General features: G+C 35.7%; 1 protein-coding gene across 1 annotated transcript in view; it reads left to right on the top strand.

Annotated features, from left to right (window-relative positions):
* Nucleotides 1-20,210, top strand: part of LOC306844558 (voltage-dependent calcium channel subunit alpha-2/delta-2-like) — a 227,081-nt gene extending 206,871 nt beyond the window's left edge. Inside the window, exons 16-38 of the mRNA XM_079376781.1 lie at nt 588-653; nt 2,036-2,110; nt 2,186-2,260; nt 2,506-2,577; nt 3,186-3,257; nt 3,356-3,417; nt 4,312-4,388; nt 9,831-9,891; nt 13,116-13,213; nt 13,915-14,005; nt 14,129-14,191; nt 14,286-14,389; nt 15,144-15,245; nt 16,206-16,300; nt 16,400-16,447; nt 16,630-16,701; nt 16,791-16,943; nt 17,863-17,915; nt 18,034-18,089; nt 18,176-18,299; nt 18,388-18,497; nt 19,033-19,115; nt 19,408-20,210. Of these exons, the coding sequence (XP_079232907.1) occupies nt 588-653; nt 2,036-2,110; nt 2,186-2,260; nt 2,506-2,577; nt 3,186-3,257; nt 3,356-3,417; nt 4,312-4,388; nt 9,831-9,891; nt 13,116-13,213; nt 13,915-14,005; nt 14,129-14,191; nt 14,286-14,389; nt 15,144-15,245; nt 16,206-16,300; nt 16,400-16,447; nt 16,630-16,701; nt 16,791-16,943; nt 17,863-17,915; nt 18,034-18,089; nt 18,176-18,299; nt 18,388-18,497; nt 19,033-19,115; nt 19,408-19,515 (1,920 nt within the window). The 3' untranslated portion in view covers nt 19,516-20,210. The remainder of the gene's footprint in view (nt 1-587; nt 654-2,035; nt 2,111-2,185; nt 2,261-2,505; nt 2,578-3,185; nt 3,258-3,355; nt 3,418-4,311; nt 4,389-9,830; nt 9,892-13,115; nt 13,214-13,914; nt 14,006-14,128; nt 14,192-14,285; nt 14,390-15,143; nt 15,246-16,205; nt 16,301-16,399; nt 16,448-16,629; nt 16,702-16,790; nt 16,944-17,862; nt 17,916-18,033; nt 18,090-18,175; nt 18,300-18,387; nt 18,498-19,032; nt 19,116-19,407) is intronic.

The raw sequence follows: 20,210 nt of genomic DNA, 5'->3' as shown, positions 1-20,210 counted from the left end.
TCAATCGGAATAGAACAGTCTGAATCAGTCAGATGACTCACTTTCTGAGTGAATCAGCTTGGATGACTCACTCACTCACTGAACCGCAGGTGTTATGTTAAGTCTGAGTCATAAACTTTTTGAAATATGTGTTCATTTGTAAGGTTAGTAAAACTTTATTTTAAGTCTACTTACTAACTGGTTGGACAAAGTGTGCATAAATATACATATGCACAACAGAGCTCTATTTAAATAAGTGTTTTGTTTATAAACTGTTGAAGAAATGCTATTAGTTATTGTTTAGCGCGTTAGGGGTTTACCACACCCCGCTGCAAGAACTGCGTCCTGTAGGAAACACTGAAACGCACAGACACATGCCGTTATTCATTGATTTGAGACTGAGAAAGTGTTTCAGATTGCATTGTTAGCGGCGGCCACTCGCTGTGATATTGTTCATTCTTGGTTTTCTTTCCAGAATGCACAAATTTTAATCTCCACAGCTAGTTTGCTTTGTCATTGACCATATAATTTTAAACAATATAACTTCCTTTAGTTCACAGCCATAAAAACAAACATTTTATATGGCAGTGTTTTTTTTTGTTTTACAGGGTTTGGGTCTGGTCATTACCGGCACAATGCCAGTCTTCAATCTCACCACTGATGGAGACTCCAAAGTAAGTCGCGAGAAGATTCCTGTAAATCAACGACCAGGCATTTATTTCTCGTACCCCCGCAGGTCCATACAAATGTTGCATTATGGAGTTTTTGCATTATTAGTGTGATCACGTTCCAGTTCTAATTCTTAGCATGTTCCCTAACTGACATTGACAAACTGTTTGAGAGCGGCATGTTTCACAATTGTGTTGAATGCATATTGAATAGGGCTTGACTTTGAAGACGCTCGAGGGCGTTTGAGTGTGATTCAAAATTCGGTTTGAAGTTTAATATCATAACTAGAGCATGGAGTCGTGTTTGAACACTTAAACCATAGTTCAACTGTATAAATGTTGTTCGATTACACAATTTATCAGGCAAAAAAATTCACAAAAAGTCTAAAAGGTTTAAATTAACCTCTTTGTTGTTGAACAGTATATTTCAGCATATATGTTTAATTATTTTTTCAGAATTTGGACAATTTCTGGTCAAAAGTAATTTGATTATTTTGGGGGGGTTTTATCAAAATAAAATAAAATAATTATAGGATTTAGTATTTTACATTTGGCCACCTTCTTGTTGTCAAATGTTAACAAAATATGTCCATAATTAGTGTGTTGATCATTTTTTGATTATTTACATATATTTTGGTTTTATATATTTGTGTATATATAAAGAAATATAAATATGTGTGTGTGAGAGAGAGAGAGAGAGAGAGAGAGAGAGAGAGAGCGGCTATTATAATAAACAAAAGTCTATATATAGTAGCCTGGAATTAATGGAAAGATTAAATAACATTTATTAACAGCATTTGGGTTTTGTAGTAGTATGTATTTATTATAATTGCCTTGAATGAAATTGCCATCAGTTCCATGACTTATATTTCCAAGCAAACTGTATTGTAAACATTGTCTGTTTGGCTGGATGGTTCAGAATTGAATCAGTAGTGTTTGCACACATCTTTAATTTGTGCATTGATAGATGAGTAACCTTTCCATTAGATGATCAACTGTCCTGCCAGTGTAACTGATAAATGCAGAGCGCATTATAATTCAACACACTGCCTGCTGTCACATATCGGTTATTTTTCCTGGAGGCACATTCACTTCTCACTTTATTTGCTCTTTAATTTATATCCTAAGCAGATGCTTTCTTACCAAAGCTATACATTTTTTTGATTTTGACAATGGTAATGATAACTATGACACAACTCAGCATTATGTATAACATAAAAATGGATAAATGTGCCTGTTTGACAAACAGTTCACTCTCCAAGCATTTATCCAATTGTTTTTGACTGTTTGATTTGACTGTTAGGTTACCTGTAGTTTTGTCAAATATCAGTTCTGCCCCCTTGTGGTCGTTTGATGCATTTTTCAGTCTGTTGGGTTCTTTATTGCAGAATCAGTTGATTCTTGGTGTCATGGGTGTAGACATCGCCCTCAATGAAATTAAAGAACTCACACCGAGATATAAGGTAAGTCAAATAAATCTCTTTTTCAGTTATTTTTATTTTCGATCAACAGTCAATAATTTGCATCTCTGTGCACAGCTTGGAGCCAATGGTTACACGTTTGCCATAGATCCCAATGGCTATGTGCTGCTGCACCCCAACCTACAGCCTAAGGTGAAAAGCATTTGTCACTCGTTTATAGACCTTAAATTTTGTCCGAAATGTAGTTATTCGTTTCGGACGTCGCTTTTTAAACATTTAAAATAAAGGGATTAACAGTGTGCAGATCTTTTTTCTACTTTTTCTGATTACTTTTTGATCTTGCACCTGATTGAGATACTCTTGGATGTGCGTACCTTCTTCTTTTTTTCATGTTTATCTCTGTAACCATAATTATTTTTCCTAATGGATTTGTGTAGATCATTAACTTCAGAGAGCCGGTCACATTGGACTTCTTGGATGCTGAACTTCCAGATCGCAACAAGGAGGAGGTGAATATCTCTACAATGAGTTTTCCCTGCAAATGTGCCAAATAGATTATTAAAATGTCATTAAATTACTCATCAGAAAACAAGGCTGAGTTTAGCTAAGTAGAATGAAGAGCTTCTGAATGAAGAGCGTTTTTGGGTCTTAGAACAAGATTCCCAATTCACCTACTTGTTTGGGATCAAGGGATTTTTTAATTAATACTTTTATTCAGCAAGGATGCTTTAATTTATTCAAAAGTGGCAGAAATAACATGTATATTGTTACAAAACATCTAAATTTAAAAAATGCTGTTCTTTTGAACTGTCTATTCATCAAAGAATCCTGAAATTAAACATGTATCATGTGTTCCACAAAAATATCAAGCAGCGCAGCTGGTTCCAACACTGACAAAAATAAGAACTGTTTCTTGAGTGGCAAATCATCATATTAGAATGATTTCTGAAGGATCATGTGACACTGAAGTAGTGATGCTGAAAATGTACAAAACAGTTACTTTAAATTGTAATAATATTTCACAGTATCACTGTTTTTACTGTATTTTTGATCAAATAAATGAAGCCTTTGTGAGCATAAAAGACAAAAACAAAAAAAAATCTTAATCTTATTGTAGATCCGCCGTCAGATGATTGATGGCAAAGGAGGACAGAGAAAAATCAGGACACTGGTGAAGTCTGTGGATGAGGTGAGTCACATGACCTTATTAAATATAATGGCATACCGCGTGATGATCTTACGGCTGGTTGGTGATGTGCTGATCTTTGTGTGTGTGTGTGTTTTCAGCGTTACATTGATGAGGTCCAGAGGACGTACATATGGAATCCAGTGGAAGGCACAGATTACAGGTCAATATGACACACTCGCTCTTTCACACTGCATTTATGTTGATTTCAGTCACTTCCTCTCTACATCCTCTTGGCTATTTTAAGTTTAGACTGGAAAACATTCAGTGCAGTTTTGTTGAAATTAGTCATGAATTTTAATTGGCATCCATAACCTGCCAAAATGAGCAGTATAGCATGGCTCTCTAAATTGGTCTTTTCAGCAGGGCATTTTGGACAGTAATAATTATTCCAAAGAATTTACATCATCTATGCATGGTAATGTCTACAAATAAAGCCCAAAATTGGGCTTGAAACACTTTTTTATTCTTGTTCAGAAAACCTTGTTCATCCACCTCAGTAGATGAAACTGAATCAGCAGTTTCTCTCTGTAATATAGTGGACTTTGCAACCTTGTTAATAGTAGGATTTGGGACATGAGGCCTGATTTGACCATTTAAATTTTTTCGTAGCAGCATTCCTAAGTTTTCTTTAGTAAATGTATCTTGATAGATTTAAGAATGTTTAGATATTTGTATATCAAGATACATTTACTTAAGAAGCAAAGTTACATAAATAAAGAAAATGATCAAAATTGAGTTCTTGCTTAAAACAATAATTTTTTTTTTATTTTCCTTACCCTTTGGCAGCGTTTTCTTGTTTTAAGTATAAACTCACTTGATATCTTGCTTCTCAAGTAATTTTAGTCTGATTTAAGAATGTTTATGTAGTTGCGCTGAAAGACTAGACAATAATAAATAAGTGTAGACATTAAATGCAGTAGTATTTCATGCTTTGTACATTTTAATATTAGATACTTGCTTTAAAAAAGTGTGATTGGTTGTTAGTTTGTTTCCTAGAAAGAGCCAGATGTGGTCATATGTAAATGAGTTCAAATTCTCCCTTTCTTTCTCGCAGTCTCGGTTTAGTTCTGCCATCCTACAGCGAAAACCACATCAAGGCCAACCTGAGCGACCAGATCCTCCAGGTCCAGTGTAAGTACCAGGGGCAGGCTAACGCAAAGCCCGCTTACCTTTCTTTCTTCCCAAAGAAACTTCCTGTTCCCCCCTCCCACCCCTCTCGTCCAATCAACGGAAGCCCCTCCCCCTTTCTCTGACATCACAGCAGCGAGTCCGAGCGTGGATTCCCGGGAAAGCGAGAGTGGACGTGTTCTTCTGTGAAACCCCACCCCACCTCTTCCCTCTTCCCTCCTGTCCTCATGCTGTTCTGTACTGAGGTGATTTTTCTTTCCCTGCACGGATGCAAAGAAAAAACCCTCACTAAAAACCAGAGAGGTGAAAGCTGTGGTTTTACTGTGTTTACTGAGTTGAAAATAATGGTGACCATGTGCTATTATTTTTCCTTTTGCCGGAACATTAAAAAATGCTCTCGTCTTCTCTCTCACAATGACGATTCTGAAGCATCTTTTGTCTGGACAGGTTTTGTGTTTTTGTTTTCGTTAGCGAGATGTGAAAAGAGGCATGCTTTTGCTTTTCACTGTGTGCTTTATGTGTTCTGTCGTGTTTATTATTTGCTTTAATTCGTGTGGATGCCCACTGTGCTGTATTGTTTGCCGGCAGCTTTGGAATCAGTCAATAAATAAGAAAAAAGTATCCCACAATGCCCCCTGATGGGCCATTGTCCCGCACGGGAGATGGAACACATTTGGTTTTCCTTTCTTTCCTTGCTATTCGTTTGTTTTTCTTTGTTCTTTGTTTATTTGTGTTGTATTTGGTTCATTCATTTGATCTTTAGGTTATTTGTTGATTCTAGTCAATCTCTATTGTTAATTTTTTTGTTTCATATGTTGTTTATTTTCTTCCATTTGTTTCATTTGTTCTTTATTTCTGTTTTTGTTCTTTCTTTAGCTGTTTTTCTGCTTTTCCTTTGATCTTTCATTCTATCACTTTTGCTTGCATTTTTGTTCTTTTTGTTTTTGTTTGTTCATTTGATCCCTAGTTTCTTTCGTTCTTTTTCTTTAGTGTGTTTTGTGTATTTTTCACTTGTTAATTCTTTCGTTCATTTTTCTATTTAATTTTTATTGCTTTTGTTCCTCCCTGGCTTGATCTTTTTTCTTCTGTGCCATTTTTTCATTCTCTCTTTTTCATTTGATTCATTTATATCTCTTTCAGTTCTCCCCCTCTTTCTTTCTGTAATTTGTTCTTTAGTTTAATTTTAGTTGTTTCACTTGTTATATTCATTCTTTTGTTGTTATTGTTGTTTTATATATATTTCATTTATTCTTGTGTGTATTTTATTTCAGTTCTTTTGTTCTTTTTTATTTGTTGTTTGTTGTAGTTCATTCTTTTGTTTATTTGACTTTTAGTTTGTTGTTTTGTGTATTTTTCTTTTGTTTATATATTTATTAATTCATTAAGTCTGTAATTAATTAAATTTTTGTTTCATTTTATGCTTTCATTCCTCTTTGGTTTAAAATTAATTTATTTTCTTTCTTTCTTTCTTTCTTTCTTTCTTTCTTTCTTTCTTTCTTTCTTTCTTTCTTTCTTTCTTCCCAAAGCGTTCCTCTCTTCCTAGCTCGTATGTGATTCTCATTTGGTGACATATGTTATTTTTCTCCATGTTTCGTCATGCGGTGAAGGTTCATTAGTTCTGATTCTGCTCACGTGTCCTCAGATGTTCTCTCCTCGTCTCCGTCCTCGTGGAGTTCATTCGCTGCCTCCGTCTACTTGTTGCATATATTCTTTGCGACGTGTCATTCATTTTGGTTTCCTGTTCTCAGTTGTTCATTACTGTTTTGACTGACTTGATTTTCCTTCTTTTGAGAAAAACAATATTTTTATTCAAACAGTCATTGAATAAAATATTGTCTGTGACCCCCCTCCTCCCCTTACCCGTCCCCCCTGTTTCTTTTCTGCTCTCTCCTCCTCAGACGGATCAGTCTTCAAGGGCAAGTATACACCATATTGGTCCACTACCTTTGTTACTCTACTTCCTTCCTCGTACCCTTGTCCTGAACTCCCCGCTGACGCCCACCTCCACCTGTTCCAGCCTGCTTGCCTCCTCTGTTCCTCCTTCCCGCCTTGCCTTCAAGACCCTCCTCTTCCTCTCTCTCCTCCTCTTCCTCACTCCCTCACTCACCCACCCACCCTCTTGCTGCGGCCTACACCCACATCTTTCTCTTTTCTCCTTTTCAAGCTCTCTCTCTCTTCTCACTCTCTCTCTCTCTCTCTCTCTTTTTCTCGGCTCGGACAGTCTCTCCCTGACATCTCCTGAAGAAGAATAAAATATGGTCTTTCTCTCACTGTCAAAAGTATTTCTGATCCCTGTGTCCATTACGTTTGGGAATATTCTCCTCCATCTGTCTCCTCCTCCTCCCCCCCTCTTTATTCCTTAGTGACAGTGTTAAATCCTCAGGTTGGTGCTTTTGCTGTAGAAATTGTCAGTTGTTGTTTGTTACAGCTAGTAAAAGTCCTATTCTAGTCATATAGATGCAGTGTTTAGTTTGAAAGTTAACTTTAGACTATCAGTAGGACAAGTTAGTATTACGGTTGTACAGGTATGAGCTTATTGTGGTCCTTATTGAGAAGTTATGTTTGCAATTTGAGTGTAGCATATCATTGTGTGTTTGTTCTGAAAACTCATCATTTACTCTCCCTCATTTTGTTCCAAAATCATTTGACTGACTTTCTTCTATTAAACACAAAATAATGTCTTTTGCAGAATTTTCATGCTGCTCAATTTAATTCAACAAAAGTATATAGTGCCTGTCAATATCCAAAAAGATTCAAAAGCACCGTAAATGTATTACAAAACATATGTGCTATGTTCCAAGTCTTTTAAAGCAATATAAAAACATTGTGTGAAGAATCAACCAAAATCATTAAGACTTTTTAGTAATCAGTTATTTAAAAATGTATTTATTGCCCACAAAAAGCATCATATGACTTGCATCATATTAGAAAAAAACAAAACTTGAATATAACTCAAAAGTGAAATGGACCTCTATTATGGTACTTTTTTTGTGTGTTTTAGTGTAATATTTATATACTATTTTAATATTTCTTAATGTTTTAATAGTTTTTTATATTTTTTAATTTTTACACGTTCCTTTACTCTATATGTTCATTTTCTTTTTAGTTTAAGATAAGTCACTTTTTAATGTGCTTTTGTCATTTTTATTCATTTTTGTTTTGTTTTTTAAATATTTATATTCAGCTTCAGCTTCAATTTACTTTTAGTAATTTCAGTACTTTTTCATGTAATCATCATATTTTATTTTATTGCAGCTCTATTTAAATGAACAGACAATTGAAATAGTTTTGAGTTTTAAGCAATTCTAAGTGCTTTTCAAAGGAATTAAAAAATAACAAAGAAATGTAAAATAATCATAACATGCATAAGAAATAATACAAATTAACAATAATTAAAATGTACTAAAAAGTAAAAAAAAAAAAAAAGATTAAAAGAGAAAAAACATAAGAGGATACAGTGCAATCAGTAGTAATACAGTAAATGCACAACTTTTTAGTCTGGATTACTAGTTTTAGTTAACAGTTACAGTGTGCCCTTGATCACTATTTGCTTTCACTGAATAGAAAAAAGCAGCTTGAACATCCTCCAAAACATCTCCTGTTGTGCACCACACAAGTTTGAGGGTGAATAAATGACCTTGGATTTTTATTTTTGTCCAATATCTTCCATTAAATCTTAACTATTGAATAGAAATGTTTGCCATTTGTTAGCCTCTAACACTTAAAGACTTAAAGATGTCTATGAGCATGTAATGTTGTCTTTAGTTTAGCCAGCCAGTTTATTCCCTTAGGTTGTCTCTTACTATTCATATAATCATCAGTTCATGTTTTGGAATGGACAGGAATAGGTTATGGATGAATTTGCTAGATGGCCTCCTTTAGGTCCTCTCTTGCTGTTTTGGTGATGGAGCGCTTGGCAGCTCCCGGTTTGTTTGTCGTCCTCCTCTTACACCCCGTGTTCTCATCAGCTTGACCCCTCTGTACGTCTATCACCCCCCAGACTGCCACCACGGACGCTCCGCTGCGTCTTCACTTATCCTGACCTGGAAGTGCAAGGAATTGTGGAGGGAAAAACTTCCTGGGCACAACAGTGGATGTGGGTTTTAAGTGATACATATATTAATGTAGATATTTATTGGGTACATACTCACATGGACATTTATTGAATACATACATTTACATGTATACACACATATATATGTATACAGAGTAATGCAACATACTTTCTTTACATCATTATTTGTTGAATATCAAGTCATAAACAACACAGCCCTGCATCCTGAAAACAAATTCTGCTGATTTGCAAAAAAAAAGGCCTAATATTACCTAATTTGAGTTCAAAATATCAATAAAAACTTTCCATCACAGTTTTTTTTTCATACTATAAATGTCAAACGTTTCGGTTTTAATGACAAAAAGAAGTATTAAAAATGGAAAACGTATCATTTAACTTGTTAAAAGAGTGGAGAAATATGTTCAAATACTTCATTTAATATCAAAGAACACAAGCTTTTTCACAAAATCTGTCATTTCTGTCACAGTTTGGATATAGTAAAACATCTGGCTCATGTTTGCATATTCTTCAGCCACTTGCCATAATTTTAACCCTGAAATCAGGATTAACCATAAAATAATGTGATACATATGAACATTTACTGAGAATTGAACAATATGTTGTAAGATGGGAATCGTGTCTTTGTCTGTTTTTTAAGGACTTCTTCACCTTCACAAATGCTTGTCAAAAGGTAAAAAATGCAATCATATTTTGTAAGAAAGTGTGACATGCTCAAGAAAAACAGGCACTATTTTTGGAATCAGCACCCTGAAATCAGTAAGAAACAGGTGTTGGATCTCATTCAGCAGATATGATGCAGGACGGTGTGATTAATAACATGAGGATAGTGTGTTTTAGATCAAACTGGGTTGCCCTCTCTCTTCCCCTCCACAATGCTGGGCACTTTCTCCGATTGAGTCTCTGGAGCAGCTCCGCGGTGCCAGTCTGAGGGGCGATCACCTCCATCAGGACCCCTGCCTCACCCACTCCCAGCTAAACGGTTGGCCATGTTGATGCCTGTTGAACAAGAAAGCAGCACGCCACGCAGTTCGTGGAAACAGCATCAGAGAACTCGCTTCGTCTCAGTGTGTATCCGAGGGTCGAGCCAGTTCTCCGACTTGCAAAAAATGAAATTCGGACGAAATTTGAATCGAGCTAAAAGTGTCTGCTTTCCAAATTAACCCATTTTTTCGGCCAGTGCGACTCCATTGAAGGCACCATAGTGGCTAACGCTGGTATTCCCCCATGATTCCTCAGTGTTGCTATGGTAACGTCCCCACTGCGTTCCTGCACCTTTTGAAGAGCAGCTGATGTTAATTTGTTTCTCAGAAGCCTCCCTGTGTTCTCCGTCCTCCGCTTCCCCTGGATAATCTTGCCCGTTTCTGTTGCAGATTTTGAGTCTCTCCTGCCAAACACTTTTGAGTCAGAGGGACATGTGTTCATTGCCCCCAGGTAGCTTTGTGTGACTTCTTGAAGCCACGCTCCTGTTTTCGTGCATACGTCCATCGCTAACTTCCTTTTCAACATACCGTAATCACTGTAGTCTCTGTGTGTGTGCTGTGCGTAACGTGTCTTTCCATTTTAACCCAAGTGAATGTGTTTATTTGTTGTCTTTTGTCTGTCGAGACTCCTCGCCGTCACCCGTAGGAAAGAAAAATCTTGTTAATATCTCAGTTGTATCTCCTAGACCGCATTAAGAGCAAATGGAGACTTTTAGTGTTCTGGGTTCATCACAAGTACACTCTTAAAAATAAAGGTTATTTATTGGCGTTGATGGTTCCATGAAGAAGCTTCAACATCCATGGAATCTTTCTGAGCAACAAAAGGTTCATTGGATTTTTTAAATGTTCTTCATAAGAGAAATTGTTCTTTTTTAGAATGTTTGCTGAAAGCTTCTTTGAGGAACCAAAAATGGTTCTTTAAAGGAATAGTTCACCCCAAAAAATGAAAATTTGCTGTACTCAGCTTCAAGCCATCCAATACGTAGATGAGTTTGTTCATCAGAACAGGTCGGTGCAATACATCTCTTGCTCACCAATGGATCTTCTGCAGTGAATGGGTGCCGTCACAATGAAAGTCTAAACAGCTGATATAAACATCACAATAATCTGCAAGTATTCCACACCACTCCAATCTATCAATTAATGTCTTGTGAAATAAGAAAGTGATTCATCATTAAGGTGTTTTAACTTCAAACCGTCGCTTCTGGCCGAGTCCACAATCCATAATAACACTTTCTTCAGTAAAAAAAATTCCATTCCCTGTTGTTCTCTCACATTAAAATCCACTGATATATTTATTTAAAACAGTTTCGGAGTATATTCAGATGTAAATAGTGCTTGATCTGTGCATATTTCTCTCCTGATTCAGACCAGATGACTTTTTTGCAGGAGGAAATGTTTTTATGGATTGTGGCATTTTAGTTGAAAACAACAGTTTGAAGTTCAAAAATTTGATGGATTTGTATCTTAGTAGCTTTTCACTTCACAAGACGTTAATTGATAAACTGGAGTGGTGTGGATTAAGAAACAAACTCGTCTACATTTTGGTGGCCTGAGGGTGAGCACATTTTTATTTTTGGGTGAACTATTCCTTTAAAGGCATTGCCAAAAAAAAACAAAAAAAGGAACCTTTGTTTTTAAAACTGTAAAGCTTGATTTCCACAGAAAATAGTTTTGCTCGGTTTATATAAACAAGAAATATGTGTACAGTATTTCACTTACAGTGGAACCGGTCTTTCTTAAAACTCATATTTTATTTCTTCTGGTTATGTTTAATGCAGTTTCTGCTGGTGGAGTATGTGCTCTATTAAATACTTTTAAATTATGTGTTAAATGAGTACGTTTACAAAAAAAATGAAAGTAGAAACAATTGCTAGTAAATTTGACAAATAGTTACATGTAAAATTTTGAAGTAGGAACTGAAATTGTGTTTTCTTATAACACATAATCTCATTTTCTAATTTAAAAAAATATATTTTTAAAGTGTTGTTGTAAATTACAATGGTATGCAATGCAATGTCTGGCCTGATACACTTTTTTAAACCATTCTTAATATATTATTATAAATGTGCTTTTGTTTGTTTTTACAAACTTGAGTGACAAGTTGATCATATTTTCTGTGGTAATGATAAAGCATAATTTGTTTTGAATCTGGACAACTCCTGCTTTTTATATTTTTAACCTGAGAAAAAGACATCAATAATCGTACATATAATCTCACATATGTCTCCTTTAGTTTCAGAAGAGATCTCAACAATGTCGCAAATTGCGATTTGATTTTCCAAGATACCAAAGATTGCAATTACTGTCATTTTAAAATGCACTCAAATGCTCCTCTATGCCATGCTCAGTTTTATAGCTCTGTACTCTAGCTGTACATCAACATTGTATTTTTCCTAAACAATTTAATGACACTCAAAGATAAAGTTCATACGTGAAGCGTACCTGAAAGCCAGGCTATGAAAGTGCGGCCTCTGAGCAGTAAATATTCCTCTGGGTAACTCTGTGTTTGAATCATTGTCGTCTGCTGTCATGGATAGGTATCTTCTGACGTTCAGTCGATTCTCTCATGTCTTCTCCACATCTCATCGCTGCAGCTCTCACGCGTCTCCTCTGTATGTGTGTGCATGGCGTTCTCCTCACTTCCTTACATACGGCATCAGTATCAAGGGGAAGGTTGACTTTGGTTTGCATGTTAAAGCACTGATGGTCTAGAGAAGTTCACGTGCATGAGTCTATGAATGATCATCTTTCTCTCTGTTTTTAAAGCATAAACACTCCAAAATCAGGTTCTTAGTCAGTAGTTTTGTTATGTTTTCCAGTAAAAACATATAAACATCCCTGAACAAGATGAATTTACCTGAGAAGCAAAATTGCAATAATTTTGACTTTTTTTCAGAGAACATATCTTAAGGTCTTTGCACACAGAGTACAAAAGTCTCGTCCGAAGTTTTCACGTTAAAAAATAAATACGCCCTCACGTTGTGTCAATCATGTTTACACAATGCCTCCAAAAGTTTCGTCCATCATAAAAAAAAATTGTATCAGGTTTTCACATTTTTCTGCATTTTCGCATCCATAGCAAGCATTTGGATAGGAAAGACTGACAAATACGAAGAAGAACCCCCCCCCCCCCCCCCCCCCCCCCCCCAGAAAAAACGCATACACAAATATCAGACTCAGTGTGCAAAGACCTTTAAATGAAGTTGAATTTAGTGAAAAAAAAGTTTAGGATTTACATTTTTCATTCACAAATTGCTAGTGAATTACAGAATAACTTGCAAGTAACACATTGAATTGCGTGTGAAATTTTGAAAGTACAAAAACTGAAATAGTGTTTTCTTTAGAGATAGTATTGGTTTTATTTACTTCCAGCTTTTTTACAGTGTACGTTTTAGACCAAATGCACTGCAGTGTTACTCTGGTCGATTTGTCTTGTTTTTAAGGATGTTTAGGTATTTTTACTGGAAAACCAGTCAAAGATACTGGTTAAGAATTATTTTTGCAGTTATGTTTTATGTATGTAATTGTGGTGTTTTGTGAGTTTAAGATGTATTGGTCTATGCAAAACTCTGTCTGTCTGTTAAGGGTTTACAGTCTATTATATAACTGTTTATGATGTTAATCTTTATCAGAGAGATTTTTCCAGTGTGGAATGATGTGTGTCTTCCTCAGGGAATACTGCAAAGACCTGGAGCTGTCTAACAACAACACAGAGTTCCTGCTTAACTTCATCGCTCTGATGGAGAAGGTCACGCCAGACTCCAAGCAATGTGAGACTCACAGATTTTGTGTGAATTATTCAATTACTTTATTCCATTTTAATGTGCTTTCTGTCAGTAGTTTTCATTGCACCATCAATTGAGTGTTATCCAAATGTCATATGTTCCTGCTAAAAAGAGCATCTTAAACCAGTCATGCTGGTCTGAACAGGTCTGTTGGTTTTAGCTAGAACACTGAGCTATAAGAGCAGCTGAGACGACCTTAAAATCTGTTCTTTTTTTAAAGGTAGTTTTTCTTTGAATTTCAGTTTAAGCTTTAATTTTAATTTTCTTGTTTTAATTTTTGCTTAATTTGAAAAAAAAGAGAAAAGAAAATAATAATAATAAATAAAATTAAACAAACAAAATTTAAAATGCATTAAAAATGTAATCAATACATTAAAAAACATACTCGATACATAATTAGACATAAATATACAATTATACAACTTATTTCAGTTAGTTGCCAAGGCAACATTTCTAATTTCCTAATTTAGAAGCTTATTTAAGTTAATGTTTTCATGTCATATTTAACTTTTGTATTCTATATTCTATACTTCTATACTTATTTTGACTTTATTTCATTCACCAAATATATATAACAATAACATCACTGACTGTAATTCACATTCTGACTCTCTCTTGAACTCAAAACCATCTTGTTTAAAGATATCAGCTCCTATGTCATAATATTATATCATTATTCCACACAGGTGACAATTTCTTGCTGCATAATCTGATCTTGGACACGGGCATCATTAAAGAGCTGGTAGATAAAGTCTGGAAGAACAAGGACCTCAACACGTACGTTCATATTCAGGATGAACCACTGAAATTCCTCCGATTCATTAGTAGACTGATGCGTTTATGAGGCATTAACCTAGAGCTAGTGATAAATGTGAATGAATATGTGTTATGATGCTCTAGGTATGGCTTTATGGCGGTTTTTGCAGCCACAGATGGAGGCGTCACTCGAGTTTTCCCTAATAAGTGAGTCTTGTTCTTTTTCTGTATTTGTCAATGTGTTGTTTCAAATAGCTGCTAAGCTAAAGTGTGTGTGTGTGTGTGTGTGTGTGTACATCAGGGCCTCTGAGACCTGGGAGGAAGATCCAGAGCCATTTAATGCTAGTTATTACCGTCGCAGTCTGGACAACAAGGGCTACATGTTCAGAGCCCCCTACCGCACCGGTGAGAGAGAAACACAGCACATGACTGCACACACTATATCCTCATATAATAAACTCTGAAGCAATGTTTTCACAATGTAAATTGTCATTAAAATAATATATTTTGACTATGAAGAAAAAAATATTGAAGTAAAAATAATCTGTAAAAATAATTATTATAATTAAATCTAATTCATAATAATATATTTAATTATATGGTAACACTTTATTTTAAGGTTTCCTTGTTACACATGTACGTACTATAATAATTACAGTTAATTATGCATAATTACATGCAAATAACTCTAAGCCAAATCCTAACCCTAACTATATAGTATGTACATGTGGTTAATTAATATTACTTGGTACTTAACTGTATAATTACACTGTAACTTGGACACCTTAAAATAAAGGGTAACCATAATTATATATTATAAATTATTATTTATTAATTGAATAATTATAATTGATTATTTATTAATGAAGATCTTTAAAGTATAAATACTTTCTATAACTGCTTTACTTTTGTACAAACTTTTGTAATTTATGATATATATATATATATATTATTTATGATATATGATTTATGATCATTTATTATATATGTGTGTGTTTGTATATATATATATATATATATATATTATTTTTTATATATAATAAAATATACTATACTATATAAAATATATTTTTTTAGGAATTACAGTATCATTTATATAATATTCATTTTATGATTTAATAGTTTTCAAGAGCTTTTTTTGTTTTGTCTTGTTGTCCAGCCAATGATGAATCCATACTGAATCCAGAGAACGACACCATCGGCATTCTGGTTAGCACTGCAGTGGACGTGACCGTAGGAAACAGAAACCTGAAACCTGCAGGTAAAATACTGCACGCCTGCCTCTCTTAGAGAAACTAATTGTCTGATGACAAACTGGAATTATTTGAGTGTTATTAGTATGAACAACAGATAGGGTCTACAAATGGCACGGTTTACATGCGCACACGAAGGCAAAATCAAATGTGGGATTTGAGATGAAAAATGAATAGACCTTAAAACTTCATCAGAACTAAAAGATGTTCAACAGCTGTGTTTGCATACATGAGTTCTCTTAATACAATAAATCCAGAGACATTTTGCCATTTTTTGATTTAAAGCTCTACAAATTGACGGTGATATGCTGTGCTTCCTCACTGAGCTCATGATCATCCCGTTACGTTAGGATTACCTGACCAGGGCTCGCAAAATGGCTAGCCCGACGTCCCGGGGCTATTGTGTTTTCCAGTCGGGCTACCAAAATGTATCACCGCCCTGCCCGACGGGCTACCTTAAATACAGGGCATGGAGTTTAAGGCCTTAAAACGTTTTAAATACGTTAAATGGTATAAGAAAAGTCTTAATTGTAATTTCAAGAGGTCTTACAGTTGGGGGTGGAAAGGCAAGAATCGTGATATGGCTGGAAGCTTCAAAAGGCAATTATGTCATTGAATAAATATGAGCGCTGCACGTTTTAAAGTCAAAACAAGGCACGGATGTCTTAGTGAATATATAAGCAGCGTTTATGAGCGTGGTGCTGCTTTGTGTACAGCCGTCACCGGAGGAGCGGACCACTTTATTTCAGCGGCCGCTCTTAAAGCGCCACCTCATGGCAGAGAATGAATTTGCATTTCCAAAAAGCCTATCTTTTTTTTATTTAATTTTTTATTGAATGCATGAAAAAAAAACAAAAAAAAAAACAACAATAGTCATCGTCAAATCACTACAAATGGTGAAATGGTAAAGACCATAAAGGTTTTAGGGTTTCTCTTTCTCATTCTGTTTCTGTCTTACGCTCTCTTAGTTCTGGGTGTGAAGCTTGATCTTGAGGCTTGGACTGACAAATTCAAGATCCTGGCGAGCAACCACACCAACAGCAACCGACAGAGCTCTCAAACGGTAAAATACACACACACACACACACACACACACTCTTCTATACATGTATGGCTATACACAAGCACATGCTGCTCTAATGCTGTTGTTTCTGTCTGACAGTGTGGACCCACCAGTGGCTGTGAAATGGACTGTGAAGCCAACAGTGATGTAAGAAACTGTTAATGCACTCAGATCAGTCAATACTGAGATCTGTAGCGCAAATCCATACATTCACATCCCTCTTTTCAGAGTTTGTCCATTAAGCGGAGCCGATTGATCTAGTGATTTCCCATTAAAATGACTGATTAATGACGTAATGTGTTCTTAAAGCTGTCCGTCTTTCTTGGCAGGACTTGCTTTGTTATCTGATCGATGACGGTGGCTTCCTCGTCATGTCCAATCAGAAAGACTACTTGAATAAGGTCAGGGTGTTCATTAGGAAAGTGGTGTAAAGACAGACTGTTTTTGCTGCTGTTTTTCACTCACTCTGTTCTTCCTCTTCTGTCTGTAGATCGGGATGTTCTTCGGTGAGGTCGATGCCACCCTCTTTTACTCCCTGTATAACAACTCCTTCTACAAACGCAAGCAGTCTTTCGACTATCAGTCGGTGTGTGACCCCGTGCCCAGCAGCAACACAGGGGCCGCCCCACGAGGAGTGTTTGTGGTACGAGCAAATGCCTTACGCTTGCTTGCATGCATCCTAATAATACGATTTGAATCTCAATCGGACACCTCAATAAATCAAAATTAAATCTGATTGAAAAGGCTGGTATAGATTTTAAACAACATGTTAAATATGAAAATAATAGCTATGTAAACGTTTATCCCTGACTGCTATCGTAATTGAATGTGCAGTGCCAGGGTTTCTGCAGTTTTTCTGAATTTAAGAACATTTTAAGACCATGTAAAGAAAATATAGGGAATTAATTGAAGGAAACGCAATACATCAATATGTAAATAAAAATTTCTTTACTTGCTAAATAGTTGCTAAAAAGCTTTTCCAGCATATTTTGGATATCAGCTATTGTTATGCACTGTGCATGTGCATGCACTGATGTTTTGTTTGTAATGGATATAATGCACATGCAATTAATATTTGATCATTGTATATAAACAATACATTCAAAATCTGCAACTAGATCGGTTTACACAATGCTGTGTTATTGTTAAGTAAAATTACAACTATTCAAATTTTTATTTTCATTCACTGAAATAAAGCTGAAATGTATATTTGAAGAAAACTCTGAATGAGAAATTAACTGAAAATTACTCAAATTGAAACTGAAACTAAATAGAACTAAAAAAAACTAATTAAAATGACAAAAAACATAATGAAATTACTTTAAAATTAATAATGTTAATAATTAATTTTTATAATAAAAATATATAAACGTATAAATAATTCAAAATATTAATAATTACTATAGTAGTATATAAATAATACTAAACTAACTGACTGAATTGGATTGGAATGAGGGATGAATAAATGGGTAGATGGATAAAGAGGTGTGTGTATGGGGTAGGTGTGTATTTGGATGGATGATGAACTGTGGCATGATCAAATGTCATGTGTTTCCTCTCAGCCTACTATTGCTGATGTGTTAAATGTTGCTTGGTGGACATCAGCAGCTGCCTGGTGAGTTTCTCTTACAGTCAATTATAATGACTGAACTCAATGATGTAGTAGCTTGTAAACGTGCAGACATCATGTGCTCACACTCAGGAGTGTGTGTGTGTGTGTGTGTCCTCTATAGGTCACTGCTGCAGCAGATGCTGTATGGGTTCGCCTATCAGAGCTGGTTCATGACAGGTGCGTGACGTTTACTTCGATTTTAAAAGGTCATTGTTTAAGTAAATCAATAAGAATACTAATCTAACGTGTGTTTGTGAATGCAGATGAGGTGGATGCTGAAGGACTGGACTCTAGAGAGAACAGCTGTGTGACAGTGCAGACACAGTTTTACTTCAGTAACATCAGCAGCTCCTACAACATACTGCAGGACTGTGACAACTGCTCCAGGTCAGACCCGAGCCAGTCATGCTGCCAATATACATCACATATGTACAGATCATACTCTCTTATTAATAATAATGTGTCTGTTTTACAGGTTAATTCATGCTAAGAGAATAAACAACACCAACCTGCTGTTTGTAGTGGCTGAAAAACTGTCCTGCGACTCCTGTGAAATAGAGAAACTGTCTCAGGTGGAGACTGAATGTATCCTTTCCCATAAACATTGGTTTTAATTTGATGCAATTACCATGCAATGTACACTGCTGTTCAAAAGTTTGGGGATGGATGCATTTATTTGATCAAAAATACAAAGCAACTTAAATGTATACTAATATAATAACTGTTTTCTATTGTAATATATGTTAAAATGTAATTGACTCCTGTGATGCGCAGCTGAATTTTCAGCATCTTTACTCCAGTCTTCAGTGTCACATGATCCTTCAGAAATCAGTATAATGTGCTGATTTGCTGCTCAAGAAACTTTTCTGATTATCAGTGTTTAAAACAGTTGTGCTGCTTCATATTTTTGTATAAACTGTGATAAATAGTTTTTTAGGATTTATTTATGAATAGAAAGTTCAAAAGAACAGCGTTTATTTGAAATAGGAACATTTTGTAACAATATAAATGTCTTTACTGTTACTCAGTCAATGTAATGCCTTCTTCCTGAACAAACAAAAAAAACTTACTAACCCCAAATTTGCTAAAAAGATATTCCTCAACGCCCTCTGTTTCTCAGATAAAGAAACGAATACATGTGAGACAATAGCCACAGCTCGCTATAGAAAAGGAACCACGTCCTGTTTCGACTACAGTGTTGTAGTAAGTACACATGCACATTTCCACTTGTTTTATTCAAAGAAATATTCCATAAATATTTACAATTGAATGTCTATGGATGGCATAATGAGTTCTGTAAACTCCGCCCACAAGAATAACATCAGGAATGCATAACCAAGACATTTGAGTAGCAGATATTTTTGACTGAAGTATAATTGGACTTAGAATAAGTGCCTAATCAAATATGAGTTTCACAATTCTGCATTTAAACCCATCAGAACAATTGAAAGTGCATTAATAACCCAAAGCGCACGTTTCTCTGTTTGTCTTCCAGGAGAACACATCAGATTGTGGGCGGGGTCACTCGTTCCGCCCCTCCCTCCTCACTGTACTCCTCCTCCAGCTCCTCCTCCTGTGTGTTCTGGCCCGCCCCTCTGTTTAACTCCATCCTCCTGTCCTCCTCTCCCTCCTTCTCGTCTCCTTAAATCCGCATTTCTCCTTTATCTCCCCGTTGCTCTAGTCATAGGTAATATAAAGGGACTTCCTCCTGCCCTTATACGGAAGCCCAGTCGTACTGCTTCATCCACTTAGCTTCACAGGTTGTTGCTTAGTGACCGTTGCAGAACTTTGTCGTCTCCTGCCAATCAAGAGCATTTGTGGGAGGAGCTTAAAGTGTCTTTACGAAAACAGGAAGCTAGCGATGTGAACACCGACGGCCATCTTGGACCAACGAAGAAATGGTGGAAAATGACACGGACTGTTCCCTCCTGCCCTTGCGGCCGAAAGGGGGTCGGGTTTCATTTGACCTCTAAAGGGGAAAGGTCATCCTCATCTTCATCCTGTAACCCGTGTCGCGAGGCTACAGTACATTCTGACGCCGTCTAGCTTCCGGTAATAAGAAAATAACAGAATAAGTGCAGAACTTTAAGCGATTCTCAAAAAAATATCAATAACAACATGTGAGTATTAAAAACATACCTCCATATATTAGGTTATTTAACGAGAAAGGGAAGATGATAGATGATATTTATTCAATTATCTTTTGTTTATTTATGCACTGTATCTACTTCTTGCCAAAATCAGACTTGTTGTGTGGTCTAATTTTTCTAGCCAAATTAGGAGGTAAGAAAACCACAG

Source organism: Barbus barbus (genome assembly GCF_936440315.1).
Source record: "Barbus barbus genome assembly, chromosome: 25".
Taxonomy (NCBI): Eukaryota; Metazoa; Chordata; class Actinopteri; order Cypriniformes; family Cyprinidae; genus Barbus; species Barbus barbus.
Note: the sequence above shows the minus strand (reverse complement) of the source record. Positions and strands in the feature narration are given on the sequence as shown.